Consider the following 20,820-nt stretch of genomic DNA (forward strand, 5'->3'; position numbering starts at 1 on the left):
TAAAGTAAATAATTTAAGAAGGCAATGGAATTTTGGTCGTTTTATTGCTGGGGAATTAATTTTAAAAATAGGTAAGTTTTTTTGTCTAACTGTACATCATGCTGGTGAGGCCACATTTGGTACATAGTGTACCATTTGTTCTCATATTTAAAAGCGTATGTTCTGGCATTAGTGGCAGTTTGAAAGAGATTTTATAGGGTGATTCCTGGAATGAAGAAGTTGGTGGATTAGGAACAGCTAAATAGGTTAGGCTTTTATTCATTAGAGTTATGAAGAGTAAGGGATGATCTCATTGAAGCATGTAGGTTTGATAACGTAAATGTTGAGAAGGCTTTTGCACTGTGGGGGAGTCCTGAAAATGGGACAGAGTTACAGAATAAAGGGGAACACATATAACAATGAGATACAAAGCAATTTCTTTTCCCAGAGTTTAGCTTATGTCTGTAATTCTCCGGAGAGTCGTGAGGTCAGATCAATGGTTGTATCTACCTCCTTAGTTGAGGGTTATTGGAATCTGGCAATAAAGAGTTAAGGCAGTCGAAAAACCAGGTATGGGCTTATTCAGGAGTGGGACAGACTTGAGGGGCCATATGGCCGACACATGCTTCAGAGTGTTATGTCCTTATGTTGGAGCCTGTTTGATCTTTGTCAAGATAATACAACGTGCAACATTTTGAGACATCAGCTGAAAATTGTTAACATATTACATCCGTTTTACTTCATGCGGCAGTTTCCTTTTGACTTTATCAAATAACTAGCAAATTTCTATGCATTCTTTTGTACTTTCAGTAACTGAAAGATAGAAGATATTACAGTTTCCGAACATTCATCTGTTCTACCAGAAAATTTCAATGTGAATTTTGCTATCATTGCTCAGACAAAAAGCAGAACTATCATATAGAGTCATAGAGATGTACAGCATGGAAACAGTGCTTTCGGTCCAACTTATCCATGCCAACCATATATCCCAACCTACTCTAGCCCTACATGCCAGCATCCGGCCCATATCCCTCCAAACCCTTTCTATTCATATACCCATCCAGATGCCTTTTAAATATTGCACCCCCCCCCCCCCCCCCCCCCACGCCAGGGAAAAGACCCTGTCTATTTATCCCATCCATGTTCTCATGATTTTATAAATCTGCTATAAGGTCACCCCTCAGTCTCCGCTGCAGGGAAAACAGCCCCAGCCTATTCAACCTCTCCCTGTAGTTCAAATCCTCCAGCCGTGGCAGCATCCTTGTAAATCCTTTTTCTGAATTCTTTCAAGTTTCACAACACCCTCCTGATAGGAGGGAGACCCAAATTGCATACAGTATTCCAAAAGTGACCTGACCAATGTTCTCACTTTGAATTAATTTTTGTTTATCCATTCACAGAATGTCAGCATCCCTGGTTGGGCCATCGTTTATTGCCCATCCCTCATTGTGTTTGTAAAAATGGTAGTGAATGATTCTTGATGAAGGGCTTTTGCCCGAAACGTTGATTTCGCTACATTGGACAAACAGGCAGAAAACTAGCCACCAGAATACTTGAACCCCAACTAGTCACAAAAAGGCATGACCCCCTCTCACTGGTATCCTCGCATACAGAGGAGGAAGGACACCACTTCAACTGGGACAATACATCCATCCTTGGAAGAGTCAAAAAGGACACGCAGAGAATTCTTAGAGTTTCGGTTGAAATGCTATGCTTCTATCAACAAATACATCGAGTTAGACCCCACCTACCACCCCCTGAGATAAGGAACAGAAAGTGACTTCACCACAGGAAATAACATCACCAACCCAAAGAAACCCAAACATATGAATAGAAAACAGGAATTTTTGGTATTGCTTCGCCTGAGGTCCACTGAAGACGTTACCTAGTAAGGTAACAAAACTTCTGGAAATGAACCTTTCAACTCAGCGAGCAAACCTACATCCATATAACAAAATCAGTAAAAGTGATGAGAACCATAAGAAAAATGAGTAGAGATCAATATCTGTTTAATTGTATACCTCTAATTAGGACTAAAATTGACTCTGCTTGGTGGGCAGCTGTCTTGCAGTTGCGCAGTTATTATTGATGATGTAATTGAGTTCTGACTCCCTTATACACTCGATCATGGTGTTAGCTGATGAAATCTGGAAAGATCATTTGTTATTGTTTGGTTAACTAACATGAAAGTCCAGTTCATCTTTGAATATAAGCAAGTCAAGGGATGTTGGAAGTATTTTAGTGCAAGCTGCAATTATGTGAAAATAGGTTGCTGAAATCGGCTGCCCTTCAAGTGTAACATTTCACTGGAAGAGCACCTAGTCATAACCTACAACTAATCTTTTCCAAAGGCTTTTGAACATGTTGCATGCGCTTTGCTTTACTTTACTTTTTTTAGTTAGTTCTGTTTGAAATAGTGCGTGATCCAGACTTCTGTGTGCATGTGCCATGCCTGTACGTCTTCCTATATACTAAGTGTGGGTGCTTCTAAATAGCTGCTTACTGGTAATCACCCATAAAAGCTTGAACAGCCAACTGCTGCAGTGCCAAGTCCTGCTGCATCAATTAATCAAGAGGTCCACTCAAAGTTTACACTACAGGGTTCTCCATACAAATTGTGACTTCTACATGTTATTGTGGAGAGCCAATTGCTTGTGGGTCAGGCAAGAATTCAGACAAATCTTTTTATTTGTTCCATGATTTGTGCCTGCGTCAAAACTCATTTGCTGATTCAATTTGTATCTTGGATGGCTGGCCAATGTATACAGGTTCTGGGGGATGTCAAACTGCATGTCCTAGCTACAAAGAGTACAGTGGGTGGATTTTCCTGCTCCTGTACCCAAGTACCTACCAAATGTGTACTTTCCACTATCTTTACAAACATTGACCTCGAAGTCAGTGACAATCTTTTGCATAAGTTGTACTTTCAAAGAAGTCATTATTATAATGGGAAGAGAAAATTGTATGACTTTATTGGGCTGCTTTCAGGAAGTTTTGGGCTGCAGGAACAAGTTGGATATAGCATGGAGTACAGTTGTTTATCTTGTTTCCCTATCCTGGCTGTACATTCCTTTTCATTACAAAGTCTCTCAAATTGCACAGACACTCATTCTTCAGTTTTAGTGTCTCTAATGTATTATGAATCTGTTGAGGGTGGGTGTGTTTCAGCATACATGAAGAGTGTATTAATTTTGCCCATGGCCCAGCATGATAACTCAGATACATTGGCTAGGGAACTGGGATGGTACTGTGCCACCCTTACTGATTCACCTGGAAACAAGTCAGCATGTGGCCTTGGGAAGAGGTGCCAGAGGGCCTCTGAACATCATTGACTGATGCATCCTTTTCAATCCAGCTGTGGCCATGTGGCCATTTCTCTTCAGTCTGCTGATGCCTAAGGTGTTCTTAGTATACTCAATGTTGCCTGTTGTTTAGGCTCCTTGGCCTAAAGGTGGAAGTGGTGACTCTGTTGCTTCCTGGATGGAAATTTGCACAGGATTTCCGCACACCTCATCCAGGTTGCTTCCTACTTTTGATTGTGATTATGCAAATCTTTTGCCCTTTCTTAGTATTGTCTTCTGTAGCTTTGCATTGCTGCTGGCTTTTACTTTCTTAACTGCCACAGCTGTACAGGCAATTTCAGCAGCGAGCGATAGTTGGGATGTCAACTGTACAACTATGATTTCCTTCCTGGACTATGGGGGGGGTGCAAAAGACATGTATGAATAAATCAGAGTACAAGATTTTGCTTGCTAAGATTTGTTCCATGCCATGCTTACCACAAGTATTTTTAATTTACTCTTTTTTTATTCTATTGTTCGTTATTGGGATAATCATTGCTAGTGCCACACCTATGCAGTTGAGGACATAGATCATGCACTTCAAACAATGTTAAGTAGGTCAACTCCATTACTTGTCACTTACAAAATGCACAGCCGTACAAGATGGTCTATATTTCTTTCACAGATCACCAAACATATTCACTAGCCTTACTTTAAAGCCACTGTATCCGCCTGACTTCATTATGGTATTCTACGTTTGCGATTTGGAAGAAAAAAAGCACTGACCACCTCTTTTTTTCCCCCCTCTCCCCGCCTCTTCCCTCCTGTTTATATTTTAATGTATATACATTTGATGTCGCTTCTGGATTCACACCAGGCATCAAAGGGCATTGGGGAGATAAGAGGGAAAATTCAGGTATGGTGTATGCGACTTGGGGAGGTGGGAAGAAAAAATCTTGAGGCACAGAATCTGGGGAAGCAGGGAGAAATTACTGGAGAAACTCAGCAGGTGTGGCAGCATCTCTGGAGAGAAAGCAGGGTGAATGTTTTAAGTCTGGTGACCCATCTTCAGAACTGTAAGGGGAAGAAGTTGGAGCAGCAAAACTGGGAGGAGAAAGAGTTTGCAGCAATGGTGAGAGATTAAGTGATACCTGAAAGATTCTATTTAAATTAAATGAAAGGAGTTGAACGAACAATGTTGAATGATGTCAGAAATTTCAGATAGGGTGTGTAGAATCACTCACCTGACTCTGTTCTTTTCATATCATCAAACAGAAATCAGAGGCTTTTTAATTAAAACATGAAATCTCTTGAAGTCCATGAAAACTAGGAGAGATGTATGATATTTGAAATAGTTCTGTCATTTTAAAATGACAATATAGCACTTAATGCAATATGATATAATGCTTAAACAATTCCTCAGGATGTGTGCTAGATAGTTACATGTTTGGATGCTGTCAGGATAATTTTCCAGAATATCATGATGTTTACTCTTGCACTTAAGGTTGTCTCAGTGTCTGAGCCCAATTTCTTGCCCTTTAGCTTTAATTCCTTGAAGGGGTATAGATTTATCCTTTTTGCAAAAGAATATTGCATGTGGGATGGTGCAAGGTTCATGCCCAGGTGTACTGGATTTTGTGTTGTGAATATTGGAACTTGCAACTGCCAGTGTTTCAGAGGCCATACCAATAATAATGAACAGTGATTTGCTTCATTCATTGATGATGCCATGTTCTTAACTGCAACCTCATTGATCAATCTACTTTGGGAACTAGCATTGTACATGCTGACGTTGTAAAATCTTACCCAAATATGACTTGTTGCACACAAAGCAGGACAAAGCCCTGTAAATCTACTAAGGGGGTGAGGGGGCGGGAGAAAAACAACCATCCTGAAGTAATATTTGCTCATTGTTGTCCAGTTTGAGTTCTGCCTGGTCCTTTCACCTCTAGATTTAATTACAGCCTTAATCCAAGCATGCATATCTGAGGTGAGGGGAAAGTGATTGCCCTTGATATCAAGCAAGGATTGACTGACTGTGACATGAAAACATGAGAATCACAAAAGGGAGGGAAATGGGAAGTGAGGCCTTCCACTTGCTGGGCTCGTAGCTGTTGTGTAAGCTAATAATTTTGATTGTGTAGTGTTGAAGGTGCATTACCAACCAAATTATATCACATAGTCTTTATGTTGAATATAATTACACGCTGATGAGATCCTGATGGATATGGACGTTCCTAGTTGCCTTTTGAAGGTTGTAATTATGTCTAACCAGTTAATGATTATTGTACCTATTGCTATCATGCAATAAACTGCACTGTTATGTAAGATAAGTGCCTCCTTACGTCAAGGCTCTTTAATGGTCTTGACAATAGACCTTTAGACTGAGTATAATAAATGGTTGGTAACTATAAAATACAATAATAACATGACACACACAAATTGTAGTTGTTTGTTTGGATGCCAGGAATTCCTGGTGTCCTAAGGATCACCATCTTCAGTCCCTCCTTCAATGACGTGAGGTCAGAAATGCAAATCTTTGTTTATGATTGCAATGATGTTAGTTCCATTCGCAACACTGAGACATTACCTACTTTCATTACCTACTTTCACCAAACCTTGACAACATTTGGGTTTCAGCGGCTGAGTGACAAGTACCATTCATGCCATCAATGTGTTTAGCAATGATCCTTCCCCAAAATGTAACGTCCAACCATTCTGCCTTCGCATTCAAAGACATTGCCATTGCTGAATTCTTCCATTCTTCCAGTGTGCCACTGATGACCAGAAGCCTTAATGTACCAACTACATAAATACTGCAGCTACAAATGTGGAGTCAGGAGTCTGAAAGAATACGCTCTCCATTTGTCCACAAGATTGCAGATCACACACTCAATTTGATAATCCACAGCAAATCACCAAGGCTAATTTGCAAACCTGTGAATTTTATTCCCTGGAAGAACACGGCAGCAGTTATGAGAAAACACTGCTGCTGCATATTCTCCTTCAAATCATGTGGCATCTAATGTAGAAATAAATCACTATTCCTTCTTCATCCATGGGTCAAATTCTTGGAATTCCTTGCATTATAGCACTATGAGCATACCAGAGGTTTAGCACCACCACTAAAGTCATTCAAATTTAATTGTAAATTTTGGTCTTGGCAATGATGCCCAAGTCCCTAGAATGAAGGCAAAAAAAATTCATAAAATGGCTAGAAACCAGCAGATTCCAGGCAGAAATTGGATCTTCTGCAAATTCTACACTCTATTCTTAGATTGTCCCATTGCCTGTCCTAAAATAGGTCAATGTTACCAGAATATTAGAATGTATTTATCTGTCCTTACTATAATGTTAAACAAAGAAAATTTTTACAGTGCAGGAACAGGCCCTTCAGTCCTCCAAGCCTGAACTGATCCAAATCTACTGTCTAAACCTGTCGTCCAATTGCTAATCATCTGTATCCCTCTGCTTCCCACAGACTCGTGTATCTGTCCAGACTCATCTTAAATGAATTTACTGTGTCCGCTTCTACTCCCTCTGCTGGCAATGCGTTCCAGACACCTCCAACCTCTGTGCAAAGTACTTGCCATGTGTATCCCCCCTTAAACTTTTCACCTCCCAGCTTGAAACTGTGACCTCTCTTTATTGAATCCTCCACCTTGAGGGAAAAAGCTTATCTCTATCTACCCTGTCTATATCCTTCATGATTTTGGAGACCTCAATCAGGTCCCCACCATTTAAGATCACTCAACCTGCTCTTTGACAGTATGAGCTTACCCAGATTCTGCATCTTTAGTGACACCTGGTTTATCCCAGTTATATATTTAGTTGTCCTATACTGCAAGCCTTTCAATCTTTGACCTTCCCCTTTAATGGGTTAGAGTTGCTGGAAAAGCACAGTAGTTCAGGCAGCATGAGGAGCAGTAAAATCAAAGTTTCGGGCAAAAGCCCTTCATCAGGAATACAGGCAGAGTGCCTGAAGGGTGGAGAGATAAATGAGAGGAGGGTGGGGGTGGGGCGAAAGTAGCATAGAAGAAGTTTTCTTCCTCCCCTCTCTACAAGAATCTCAGAGAGTCCCTCTCCCACTGCAACTCCCAGGTCATTTCCTCTACCCTGAAGCTCTTCCACCTATCCACTCCACCCTCCTCCCTGACCTATCACCTTCATCCCTCCCCCATTCACTACTGTACTCTATGCGGCTTTCTCCCCACCTCCCCTCCTCTCATTTATCTCTCCACCCTTCAGGCACTCTGCCTGTATTCCTGATGAAGGGCTTTTGCCAGAAACATCGATTTTACTGCTCATGCTGCCTGAACTGCTGTGCTTTTCCAGCACCTCTAATCCAGAATCTGGTTTCCAGCATCTGCAGCCATTGTTTTTACCTTCCCCTTAATGGAGTGATCAGAAATGTATTTAGTATTCCAGCTGGGTAACAACAACATTTTGCAAGAACTCTGAATCACTTGCCAGTTCTTTGTGTACAGCTCAAGATCTTTATATTTAAGTTAAGTACGTCTGTCATATTCAGCACTAATAGCCTCTGTATTTATCTACTGGTAGTCCCTTTGCTGTTCCATAATATTTTGTTCACATTACCACTGTTTATGATCCTTAATTTCATTAGTTTGCACTGCCCACAGTCAATGATGAATGAAAATCATTAGTCCAACTTCCCACTTTATCTGAAGTATACTATCTCCAATCTTGGATAGTTTTGTTTCTGTTTTCAGTTGCAAATCACTTAAGTGCTTTGTAAAACAGTCAGTAAAACACTAATGCCTGAGGTAATCTACTTATTAGCTCTCTCAAAACCAGTGCAGCTCCAGATACAACCACCGTTCACTCCATCTATTAAATTTCAAAGCTATTTCAGAAGCACTCTGTCCAGCCTGTTCCTCCAAATCGTGGTCCAATCTCCTGTTCAGCACTGAATGAGAATTTACAAAATTGAAAGTGGAGATCTTTGCTTGTGATTGCTGTTTTCAGTTCTGTTTTTAACAGTGAAGTTAATTAAGCAATCCAGTTCACCAGCACCAAATAAGTGTTTTCTTTCCTGTTATTCACATAGTAACTAACCCAATTATTCCTACCATATTGATGACAATCCCACACATTGTCTCTTTGAGTATATCAAACCAAATCACTTCAAATATAAAAAAAAAGCGAAACAAACAATTTCATTTCATTTGGGACAGCTTATTTAATTTTTTTTTAATGTCTTTGCCTTCATTAACACTTCTTTCTACATGTGTTCTATTTTACTGTAAATTTACCTTGGAGATAGTGAGGACTGAAGATCAAAGTGTTGCATGGAAAAGCACAGCAGGTCAGGCAGCATCCGAGGAACAGGAGAATCTGTGTTTCGGGCATAAGCCCTTCATCAGGAATGTGGGTGTTTGGAAGGAGGTGGGGGGGAAATGCTGAGAGAAGTATGGTGATAAGGTAGCTGGGAAGGCAATAGATTGATGCAGGTGGGGGGGGGGGTGTTGGTGAAAGGTGGGAGGGTGGAATGGATAGGTAGGAAGGAAGATGGATAGGCAAGACCTTTTCAAGAGGCTGGTGCAGAGTTGGGAGGGTTGGATCTGGGAGAAGACTGGGGGGGGGGGGGGCAGGGGAGAGGAGATGAGGAAACTGGTGAAATCAACATTAATGCCATGAGGATGGAGGTTCCCAAGGCAGAAGATGAGGCGTTCTTCCTCCAGGCATTGGGTGGTTAGTATTGGCAATGGAGGAGGCCCAGGATTTGAATGACTGACTGTGGCGGAGTGGGAGGAGGAGTTGAAGTGATCTGCCACAAGGCAGTGGAATTGTTTGGTGCGTGTGCCCGAGAGATGTTCCCTAAAACGTTCTGAGAGTTGATGTCCTATATTCCCCAGTATAGAGGAGACCACATCGAAAGCAACAGACACTGTAGCTGAGATGTTTGGATGTGCAGGAAAATCTCTCCTGTATGTGGAAAGGTCATTTGGGGTCTTGCATGGAGACGTGGGCGGGAGTTTTACATCTCTTGCAGAAGCGAGGGAAGATGTTTGGGGTGGGGTGGGGGGGGGTGCTGGGGAAGGTGGCGTGGACCTAAAGAGGGAGTTGCAGAGAGAATGCCGATAGGGGTGGAGAGGGAAATATATTTCTGGTGTGGTCTGATTGTAGGTGATGGAAATGGTGGAGGATAATGTGCAGTGTCTGGAGATTGGTGTGCAATGTTAGGACCAAAGTGGGGGGGGTTCTGTCCTTGTTGCGGTTGGAAGCATGGGATTCAAGGATAAAGGTGGGAGACATGGAGATGAGGGGGAGGGGAAATTGCAGTCCTTGAAATAGGAGGCCAACTGGGATGTTCTGCAGTGGAATTGTTCTGCCTGGGAGCAGATATGGCAGATGCGGAGGAATTTGTGATAAGGGATAGCGTTTTTATAGGTGGTGGTTGGGAGGCAGCACAGTCCAGCTAGCTGTGCAAGTCAGTGTGTTTGAAGTAGATGTTAGTGTTGGTTTGGTCGCCGGAGATGAAGAGGTCCAGGAAGGGAAAGGAAGGGAGATGTCCAAGATGGTCCAGGTGAACTTGAGGTCAGGGTGGAAAGTGTTTGAAGTTGATGAACTGTTCAACCACCTCGTGGGAGCGATGTAGCAGAGGAAAAGGTGGGGAATGGTGCCTGCACAACCATCTATATTATGTAACCATCCATATTCCCTCTTCGGTTCCCTTGTTAGGTCCATATCCCCCACCAACCCACCCTCCACTCCTGGCACCTTCCCTTGCTGCCACAAGAGGTGTAAAGCCTGCGCCCACACCTCCCCACTAACCTCCATCCAAGTCCTTAAAGGACCCTTCCACCAGTGGCAGAGATTTTCCTGCATGTCCAAACACCCCATCTACATTGTCCATTGCTCTCAATGTAGGTCTCCTCTTGGGTTTTATATCATTATTTAGCCAAGTCTTTGGGATCTAGAATGTACAGTCTGGAAATGTGGAGGGGGCAGGTTCAATTGATGCAACCCGATGGCTTTGGGTGGAAGTAGTGTGCATGGGTAGGAGATTTCATTGAGTAAAAAATGAGGTCTGCAGATGCTGGAGATCACAGCTGAAAATGTGTTGCTGGTCAAAGCACAGCAGGCCAGGCAGCATCTCAGGAATAGGGAATTCGACGTTTCGAGCATAAGCCCTTCAGGAGATTTCATTGAGTCAGGATGTACATTTAAAGAGCTGGTGCAAGTTCTTTGTAAGAATCTTCAACATTCCTTTTACTTTACCTGTACTTCCAGTACCTGCATATTAACATTTAACATCCCATGTACCAGGACATCCACATCCCTCTGTACACGAAGCCCTGCAACCTGTTTTTCCACATAAAGTATTTCTATTCTTCCTGGCAATGTGGACAGGTTCACATTTATCCGTGTCGTGCTCAATCTAGCAAATTGTTGCTCGCTCACTTAGCCTCCTCTGGGCAACTTTCTTTCTTACTTAACCAGCCTGGCATTGTCCACAAATTTAGCGCTCATCCAATTTCCTCATCCACCTCATTCGATAGAGAGATAAAGGAGAAAAGGGAAATATTTGGTATTATCCTACCAAAAGGTAATCAAACACTTGAATGGGAAGCAAAAGTGTACCTTTCCTGCTCTGACTAACTCAATCGCTCTCAAAACTGGTTCTGGCTAATGTGGAAGTGCAAAGTTTACCTAACTGATTCCTGGGATTGTGGGACTGATATACGGAGAGAGACTGGATTGGTTAGAACTCTATTCACTGGAGGAATGGGAAAATCTCAATGCTATAAAATTCTGACCGGACTAGACAGGGTAGATGCAAGAAGAATGTTCTCAATTATCCGGGAGTCCACAACTAGAGGTTACAGTGTAAAGGTAAGGGATAGGGACAGAAATGAGGAGAAATCCTTGAGAGATTGGTGAGCTTGTGGAATACTCTGCCACATGAAACTGTTGAGGCTGTGACATTGAAGATTTTGAAACAAGATGTTGATATAGTTCTTAAGACTAAAGAAACCAAAGGATATGGGGATAAAACGGGAACAGGGTGCTGAGTTGGATGTTGAATGGCCTACTCCTGCTTTGATGTTCAGTGTTCCTATATCTATGTTGCTATAACATTGCCTCCCTCGTAATAAAAAACAAATTCTTTAACTCAGCCTTAAAATGTTCAATAACCCAATCTCTACTCCTGTCTGGAAAAGAGAATTCCAAAGAGTTGAGGAAAAAAAAATTATTTTCATCTCCATCTTGTATAGGAGTCCCCTCAGTTCTCATCTCTCCCAGAAGGGGAAACATCCTGTCAGCATTTACTGTCAAGTTTCCTTCGGATCTTATGCATTCAGTAAGATCACTAGTCACTCTTCTAAGTTCCAATTTAACAGTCCTGACTGTTCAGCCTTTTCTTTACAACTTAAACATTGTATCCCAGATGTCAGTCAAGTAATCCTTCTCTGAACTGCTTCTAAAACAATACTGCAAGCTTCGTTTTAATTGTAACTTTATGAACCAACACTCTCCAATTAAACTGGGAAAAATTATATACCTCAAATACTGCAACACTTACTGTATTATTCTGTCCAATTGTTGTCGTTTTTAATTTATCTCAATGTAAAAAACATGGTGTTCAATCGAATGACCACACGAAATATCAACGGTTGATTCAATTTCTCCTCAAATACCGCAATGTCTCAGTAGTCAGTCGAAGGTGTAAGTGAGAAAGCTCTCTGTCGGTAAGTTTTATTTTAAGGCAAAGTTGCATTATTATTTAAGTCATTTTATGCTATAAGTGCAATAGTGACTGTATATCCCCTTTATTATATTTCTTTTACAACAATTACGTGGACATGTTGATTATCCAGAATATTTGATCAACCAGCACACTCCTGGTCCTGTGGATCCCAGTTAATAAAAGGTTTGTTGTATATGTTTTTAAATTACAAAACCAAAGCCAAAACTGCATGCAGTACTTCAGTTATGGCTTCAGCAACAACCTGTATAACTGTAGCAAAACTTCTTAATCTCTTGTATTTAATTTCAGTTGCAATAAACAACAGCATTCCATTCACTTGTTATGCCTACATATTAACATTTGTAACTCAAATACCAGGACACCCAGAATCCCGGTGTTCTGCAGAATTCTAAATTGTCTCTCCATTTAAAGTAAGACTGGTTTTTCTACACTCCCTTACAAATGCATTAGTTTGCATTGTCCTGAATAAATCAGTCTGCCAAATACATGCCCTATCAGTCAAACTTGCTTAGTCATTTTGGAGACCATTTATATCCTCATCATAATTTACTCTCCTGCCTATTTTAGGCTGAATTGAAAAGCTGAAGACTGACGTCTGTGATGCTAGGGACCTCAGGAGTAGTCCCACATCGATCTGACTGAAGATGTTGGATGTGTGCCAGCCTTGACTTTGGCAGTGATGTGCTGGGCTCCTCCATCATTGAGAATGAGCTTGTTATGGAGTCCACTCCTCCAGTTAAAGTTGGTTAATTGTCATCCACCAGTCACAATTGGATGGGATCATTCTGGACAGCTTTGAGCTGATCTCTTGATTGATGGTTCACTTAGTTACGTCTGTTCCATGCTATTGCCATTTTGCCCACGTTTTATTTTGCTCACGTAAATCCTGAGTTTTATTTTAGTCTTTTGGCATTTATGCTGCTTCTGGGATTCTCTTCTGTACTCATTGAACTGGGGTTGGTCACTTTGCTTGATGGCATTGGTAAGATAATCACAAAAAAGAGATTTTGTGGATGGTTGTTTGGGCACAGCAATGCAGAATCCATTTTGGCTTTTAAGAAAAATTGGGAGTATGGAAAAGCGTAGGACTATTAGGAATAAATGGCTGGTTCTTTCAGAAAATTATCATACACATGAAAATCCTGTTTAAAATTTTACTGTAAATTTTTGTGAGTAGGGTTGAGAATAATCAGGTCTACAGTTGCAGAGTAACCAATATATACTGACACCACCTGGGCTGAAGTATTTCAAGAAGAAAATTTAAATCTAGTTGTTTGGTACAATATTTTACATTTTTTGTAATGTTTAATTTTATCAGAAATACATAGTGGTGAAGGGTTTTGATCTGAGAGGTTACTAACAATCACATTCAAGTTTCCCATATTGAAACTTTATTTTCTTATGTTCCTAGGTTGTTTGATGTATGCACAGTGTCTCGAACAGACAGAGAGACAAAATTGACTCTAGTTTTTGAACACGTTGATCAAGATTTGACTACCTATTTGGAGAAAGCCCCTGCACCAGGAGTTCCTCCTGAAACAATTAAGGTATATGGAGTGATATTTACTGCAATAGCTTATATTTTAGCTCATTCACACACTGTCTGAAAAGTGTGTGAATTTTTGATACATTTATTCTTCTTTCTGTTTTTATTTTATTTTGTCTTGTATATTTTTCCACAATAAGGGATTTCTTTTTGACTTGGTCACATTAATAACTGGCAGCAGTAATTGATCAGCATGGTTTTATACTTTTCTTCACTGGCATTGAAGATCAGGAGAGACACACAATATGTTTTGATCTCATATTGTCCTTTTTTTTTTGTCTCACTCAAATTGAGAATAATCCCCAAGAACTGAAGGAGAGATCATTCTTGAGTACAAAGCGCACGTGGAGCACTTTTTTAGTGACATTGTACAATGAACTGAAGGATATGCTGCTCTTCATGCCATTATAGTAGATAACACCAAGCCCTTTGATTCCATCCTGTCTCACCTCCACTGTTCTTCCCTATTTGTCCTCCTACGACTGATCCTTTTTCCTTAGTACATACTCTCATCACCATCCCATCACAAGTGGAGCCTGTAAATCCACTCAGATCTTTGCATTTGTGTTGGCTTGTGTTAAGAGTCACTCAGCTGGTTCCCTATTCTACCCTGTAATCATTTTCTCTTAAAAGACAACTGGATAATTATCTTAAGACCTCGATTGAGTCAACCTCCGCCACACTGTCAGGCAGTACATTCCAGATCCTAACCACTCACTGGGTAAAAAGGTTTATCTTTATGCTCTGTTGCTTCTTTGTCAATTACCTAAAAACAGCATCCTCTGATTCTTGGAAATTAACTCTACCCAGACCCCTCTGATTTTAAATACTTCTATCTATTCCCTGGTTATATCTCCAAGGGGGACAACCCCAGCGTTTCCAATCTGTCACATTTGCTCCAATATCATCACATCTTTCTGAAAGTGTCATGCCCAGATTTTGATATAATCTACAGCTGAAGGTGAACTAATGTGTTATGGATTTAACAAAACTCCCTAACCTTAACCCTTCCTTCCTTATGTACAATATTCCCCTAATAACACACCCCTAGATATTTTTTAAGCCATACTCTTAAATTGTCTTGGTATTGTGACAATATGTTAATATGTTGTTCAATCAGGTGAGAGATGTGTGATAATTTTTCCCCACCTCTTGACATTTTTGAAATGGTGTCCTAGTGACCCTTTGACATAAGTTTTAAGAATAGGCACAAAAGAGATCTTTTGATAAGTTTAAATTAAAAAGAAAGGTCAATGGTCATCACTTCTGTGCTCACTGACTTACATTGGTTCTCTGTTAAACAAGACTGAGGTTTTAAAATTCTCTTCTTTGGTTGGAAATTGTCTCAATCACCTCTCTCAACCCCTGTAATCTCTCCTAGCCTGTACCCTCAAAATATATTTGCATTCCTGTAATTCTGGCCTCTTAACTATCCTTAATTTTAATTCTCTATGGCTATTCAGGCTGAGAGTTCAGGAATTCATCCTTAAACTTCTCCTCCCTTCCTCATTTTTGCTTTCTTAAGGTACTCCTGATAATGTTTTTTCTTTTGATCTTACTGTTGGTCATAAGTTCTGTATCTCTTTAATGTATTACAATGTTAAAGATGCCATAAAAATACAAATTATCGTTATTTTAGCAGTTGCGATGTGAGTGAGGCAGCAAGATCAAACTTTCTTCCTAAACATGTTCTGAACAATGGAGGTAAATTTTGTCCTTGGACACTCGCATAAAATAACATTGTGATCTAGCTGTCTTGATATCCTTGATAAAGTTATTCTCTTTGGCAGGGAGAGTGAAAAAGCAGAGTATTACTTAAATGGAAAACATCTCCAGAATTCCAAGGTGCAGAGAGATTTGGTTGTTTTGGTACAGTAGTCACCGCGAGTTCTCATGCAGATATGTTGCATAATCAAGTTGGTTTTAGGGATGTGATCCTTTATTTCAAGAGTTATTGAAAATATAAATAAGAATGCTTTGTTTCAGTTGTACAGGGCATCGATGAGACTGCATCTCATTCTTATAAATAAGAATTAGAGATGTGACTTTCATGACGTAGATGAGAAATTTTTCTTTTCTTTGAGGTTTGTGTGAACTCTGGAACTCTGTCTCCAAAGACGATGGAGGTGGTATCATTGAATATTTTTCAGACCCAGATGGATAGATTCTTTTTAGGCAGGGGAATAGAGGGTTAAAGGAAATGGAATGTGGAATTCAAAACAAACAGATCAGCCAAGATCTTTATTGAATAGCAAGGCAAGCTCAAGGGGTAAAGGGCTCCTCCTGCAATTTCATGCATTTGTTTATTAACGATGAGTCACATGCTAACAGGAGTAGATTTAGTGACTTTTAACATCATTCTAGAAGTGGAGTGTCTGTGGAAAGTATTCCTTCATACACTGCTCTACGCTAAGTACTAGAATCTCAGCCATTTCCATGTGAGCAGTTGTTTGCGACTGCTAAAAATCAGACGGTAAGACAAAATGTCAGACATTGAGGTGTTTACCTGAGTTGACACACCAAGCATCAGCACCATATTATAGCCACACCTGCTCCATGCCTAGAGAAGCCACCTTGCCAACCAATTTTTAATTGTAATTTGAAACAAATGAAAGCTGGAAATAACCTACGTTAAGTAGAATGTTTGTAGATGCTAACAGGTGAACTCATCTGTTAAACCATCAACTGCTGTTTTTCTTGCCTGGGAGGTATGTGACAACGAGCTTTTGTCTGACCAGACAGATTTCTATTAGTCAAGTTAATAATGCTTTAATGAAGCATAAGGTGCAATAACAAAATGACATATAATGGGTAGACATCTGCTGTTGATTTGTGCCTGGCCAAAGAAAACCATATAGTTGCTGAGAGCAGAGTTTAAACAACAATAGAGCACTTTCAAAACAGCAAATGCTCCTTCATTTTACCATGTGGTAGTTTTTATTGTTGATTTTATTACACTCCTCTAAATGTAAGCACAGTCCTTGCTTGTATAATGCACTACCTTTTGCTTTCACTCAGTTCATCTGGATAAATATTTGTAACCTTATTTCAACTTTCCAGTCACTTCCAAACCATTTGCAGAATGAAGTAATGGGCCTCTCAGAACTTTCAATGTGGGGTCTTGGCAGGGCATCCAAACAACAGTCCTGTTGCAACCAGTGTCAAAGCCACTTAAAAAGAATTGGCAGCACAGCGTCCCTGTTAATTTCTGCATGTCATATGCTGTCATTCCAAGTTACACCAGAGGAAATGACCGTTAAGATGTATGGTTTCAACACTTGGGTACCCCCACCCCCCTCCAGACATTTGCCCTTCAGTTAAACAAGTGGATGCAATTAGCTGTTATCCACAAACTGCTGCAGGCAAAAAAGGGGCTGTTGCTGGGGCCTTGTAAGGCTAAAGCTGAAGTTTAAATGCATTTGGCCTGCTAGCAGCAGTTTAGGATATGAAATTTTCCATTGTTTAACTGTTAAGGCTGGGGAAAAAAATAAATGTGGCTCTGGCTAAATAATCAACTTTTCTTTTTCTTTTCTACAATTCTATCGCCTTGGAGTAATATAACCTGATAAAGTTACCCAGATGAGAAACAGTTTTGTTTCCTAGAAACCAAACAAAAACAATATTTCGCTCATTAATGAGTTAAAGAGTTACGTTAATGATTTCAAATGGCAAAAAGAAATGAATTTAACTTTAAAATAAAAGACCAATCAGGCGACAGCATCTCTTAACTCCATTAAGTGAATTTATAGAATTAAAATTGAGTATTATTTTGTATCCATCTTCAGTCAGAAATGCTGAGTGATAATCTCTGCCTCCTCCTGAAGTCCTCAGCATTGTAAATGTCATTTTTGTCAGTTCAGTTCATTCCACATGATATCAAGATATAGCTGAAGGCTCTGGATGCTGCAAAGGCCATGGATTCTGACAAAATTCTTGCATTGGTACAGAAGAAATGAGCTCCAGAATTAGCTGTCCACTAGCACTGCCTCTTTCCGTACAGCTACAAACTGGCCATTACCTGGAAGTGTGAAAACTTGCCCAGATATGTCTTGTCCTCAAAAAGCAGGGCAAACCCAACATGGGCGATTACTGTCCTATCAGTGATGGAAGGGGTTGTCACCAGCGGTGTTAAGCAGCACTTAGTCAGTAATAACCTGCTGACTGAGGCTGTTCAGCTCTTGAGTCATTGCCGTTTGGTCCAAACATAAACGAAAAGGCTGACTTCCAACAGTGATGTCAGAGTGACTGCCCTTAACTTCATTTTTAAATCAAACAGCCCTAATTATAATGAAGCCAATGAGAATAGAGGGAACATTCATTGTTGATTGATGTTATAACTAGCACAAAGGAAGATGGGTTGTGGTATTTGGAGGTCTTTCATATCAGTCCAGACTATCATGACAAGAGTTCCTCAGATTATTATTTTAGACCCAACCATCTTTAGCTGCTTTATCAATGACCTTTCCTCCGATCGTGTTCAGAAGGGGGGGATGTCCCCTGATTGCTCAGTGCCGTTTGTGACTGTGTACTGGAAGATTTCCATTACTGGATTATTGCTGCATGACTGGTGTCACAGCCATTGATTACCGCAGTGAGGTGACTACCATTTTGAAGTTTGATTAGCAACTAATTAACTAGTTCAGATTCTTTTGTGAGACTACAAATCCAAGCATTTGGGGTGGTGGGGGGGGGGGGGGGGGTGTAGAAGGAGAAGAGGGTGGAGGTAGCTGAGAATGTGATAGGTAGATGAAGTTGGGGGTGAAGCTAATAGGTTGGAGAGGAGGGTGAAGTATTTGGGTGGGAAGGAAGATGGACAGGTAGAACAGTTCAAGAGGCAGTGCGGAGTTGGAAAGTTGGATCTTGATTAAGGTGGGGGGAGGAGAAATGAGTAAACTGGTGAAATCCACATTGATCCTGTGTGGTTGGAGGGTTCCAAGGTGGAAATGAGGTGTTCTTCCTCTAGGCATTGGGTGGTTAGTGTTTGGTAGTGGAGGAGGCCTAGAACTTGCATGTCCTTGGCATTGGGAGGGGGACTTAGTGTTCAGCCATAGGGCCGTGGAGTTACTTCCAACACCACACTTTTTGACTCTGATCTTCAGCATCTGCAGTCCTCACTATCATCAAAGTAAGTCTTGCAGTCAGCTCCCCTCTGTCCACAGCAGCTTTGACATTTCTCCCAGGGTTGCTTCTCCTGACTTCTAGTCTTCAATATTCATACTTCTTTTCTCTATTCCATGAAAGTGCCATCTTTCAGAACCCAGGTTTTATGAAAGTGGGGTGATTTATATTTCCAATGTTAGCAACTATACAGTCTGAGTGACAATTCACAATCACTGCTGAGTTATGGATGCTTTGCCCAATGGGCTTAGAATTAAGAGCTGAAATAAATCAACCTAAAACTTCTGCATCAGGCTGCTGAACAGCTGTTACTAAAAAATCCAAATCTGAATTTTTCTAAATTAGATTTACAGGTAAGTCTATTCGCCAAAGGACCATGGAGAGTGATTTTGTTTTAAAATTCCAGTGTAGAAAACAGAAATAAATGTCATGATGAATGTAGCCTATAAGTTAAATATGTTTCTATTCTGGTACAGTCTGAAAAAGCATCCAACTTATCAGTAAGCTTTGACTACGTGTAATGTTTATGGTACAGTGCACTGGAAGTACTGCGTACAGCATGCCAATGTCTTGAAATCATGAAGTGCATCATGAACGAAGTATGAAATACTTCTGATATTTTATCATTATTTATTATCAAGCTGTTATTTAAGTATGTATAAAATTGCATTTATATTCATTTTTAATATTAACCTTGCATTGAATAATCTCAATTCATGGGAATTTTTTATAAATGTCAAGAATGTTGCCTGTATAAAGACCACATTTTTAAACAATTTTTTTTACTTTGCCCATTTTGATCCATAATTCAAAGGACTGCTTTAAACCAAGAACTGTGGAAGGACTGTTGCATTTTATAAGACAAGTTACTGGAAGTCACTAAGAATCATGTTCACACTGTTGCTTTGTTCAAACAGTGGGGAAAGGTGTCAAAGATGCCATGGCATCGTGGGTGCGTTTGTAGAGCAAACTTCGCCCAGAGACAGACTGCTGATTGGTTTGTGCCATCAGGACAAGTTGTGGAGGCCAGGAATCATCAACTTGAGAACTTCCTAATTGGCTCCTGGGCAGGTGAACAATGCTCTCTGTCTGTCTTTCTCCTTTTTTTCCCGCGTGTGTGTGTCTCTCTGTCTCTCTCTCTCCTCTGTCTCTGTGTCTCTCTCTTTCTCTTTCTCTGTTGCTCTCTCTGATCAGAAGGGCTTGATAAGAAAAGGAATGCTTCATGGAGGCCTGTGAAGTCATGATATTGAACTGTTCTTTATCTTTTTTGCACTCTAACACCCACATTTGCCTGTATGTGTATACAGGGGGCTGGAGTTTCAGCTGATAGTTATATGGTGATAATTGATCGTTTTGTATGCCTTCTTGCTAATAGTGGACCTTGAGTATCAGTGCAAGTGCAGTGTCAGCACAAAAGTGCATAATTTGATTAAATCATAAAAGTTCTCAATTTACCTGTCTGGTGGACTCAAGTTAACAGAAAATACTGACCAGATTACTTTTAAAAGAAACTGTTCTATACTGCCAAGAAATAACGATAAATCAAAGGCATACAAAATGATGAATTACCAACATATAACTATCAGCAGAAACACTAGCCCCTTGTATACACTAGTTGTAATGGTAAGTAAAAGTTATAGGACCAGCTGGTGTGATATCTCACTGGTATCTTTTTGCCATGAGAATGATAATTGTTATTTAGATAGTAATTGTGTTTGTTTTGAAAAATTAGGTTCTTCTGTTGGTCTACTGAATACTTGTGGTTAAGTTACAACTTTGGTGGCACTGTGGTTAGCACTGCCTCAGCGCCAGAGACCCAGGTTCAATTCCTGTCTCAGGTGACTGTGTCTGTGTGGAGTTTGCACATTGTCTGCGTGGGTTTCCTCCCACAGTCCAAAAAATGTGCAGGTTGGGTGAATTGGCCATGCTAAATTGCCCGTAGTGTTAGGTGAAGGGGTAAATGTAGGGGAATGTCTCTGGGTGGGTTGCTCTTCGGAGGGTTGGTGTGGACTTGTCGGGCCGAAGGGCCTGTTTCCACACTGTAAGCAATCTTTTCCAAACCTCCACTCCTTGCATCGGATCCTACACTGACATACCACTTCTAACTTCTAAGTGACTGGGATTTGAGCCCTAGGCCTTCCTCCTCAGTTCTCCTAAAA

At 40.6% G+C, this 20,820-nt stretch overlaps 1 protein-coding gene across 6 annotated transcripts in view; it reads left to right on the forward strand.

Annotated features, from left to right (window-relative positions):
* Nucleotides 1–20,820, forward strand: part of cdk6 (cyclin dependent kinase 6) — a 239,985-nt gene that overhangs the window by 49,362 nt on the left and 169,803 nt on the right. For all 6 annotated transcript variants that reach the window (XM_060824666.1, XM_060824667.1, XM_060824665.1 and 3 more), the window contains exon 3: nucleotides 13,409–13,544. In XM_060824666.1, the coding sequence (XP_060680649.1) occupies nucleotides 13,409–13,544 (136 nt within the window). The remainder of the gene's footprint in view (nucleotides 1–13,408; nucleotides 13,545–20,820) is intronic.

Source organism: Hemiscyllium ocellatum, chromosome 5, assembly GCF_020745735.1.
Source record: "Hemiscyllium ocellatum isolate sHemOce1 chromosome 5, sHemOce1.pat.X.cur, whole genome shotgun sequence".
NCBI classification, from domain to species: domain Eukaryota; kingdom Metazoa; phylum Chordata; class Chondrichthyes; order Orectolobiformes; family Hemiscylliidae; genus Hemiscyllium; species Hemiscyllium ocellatum.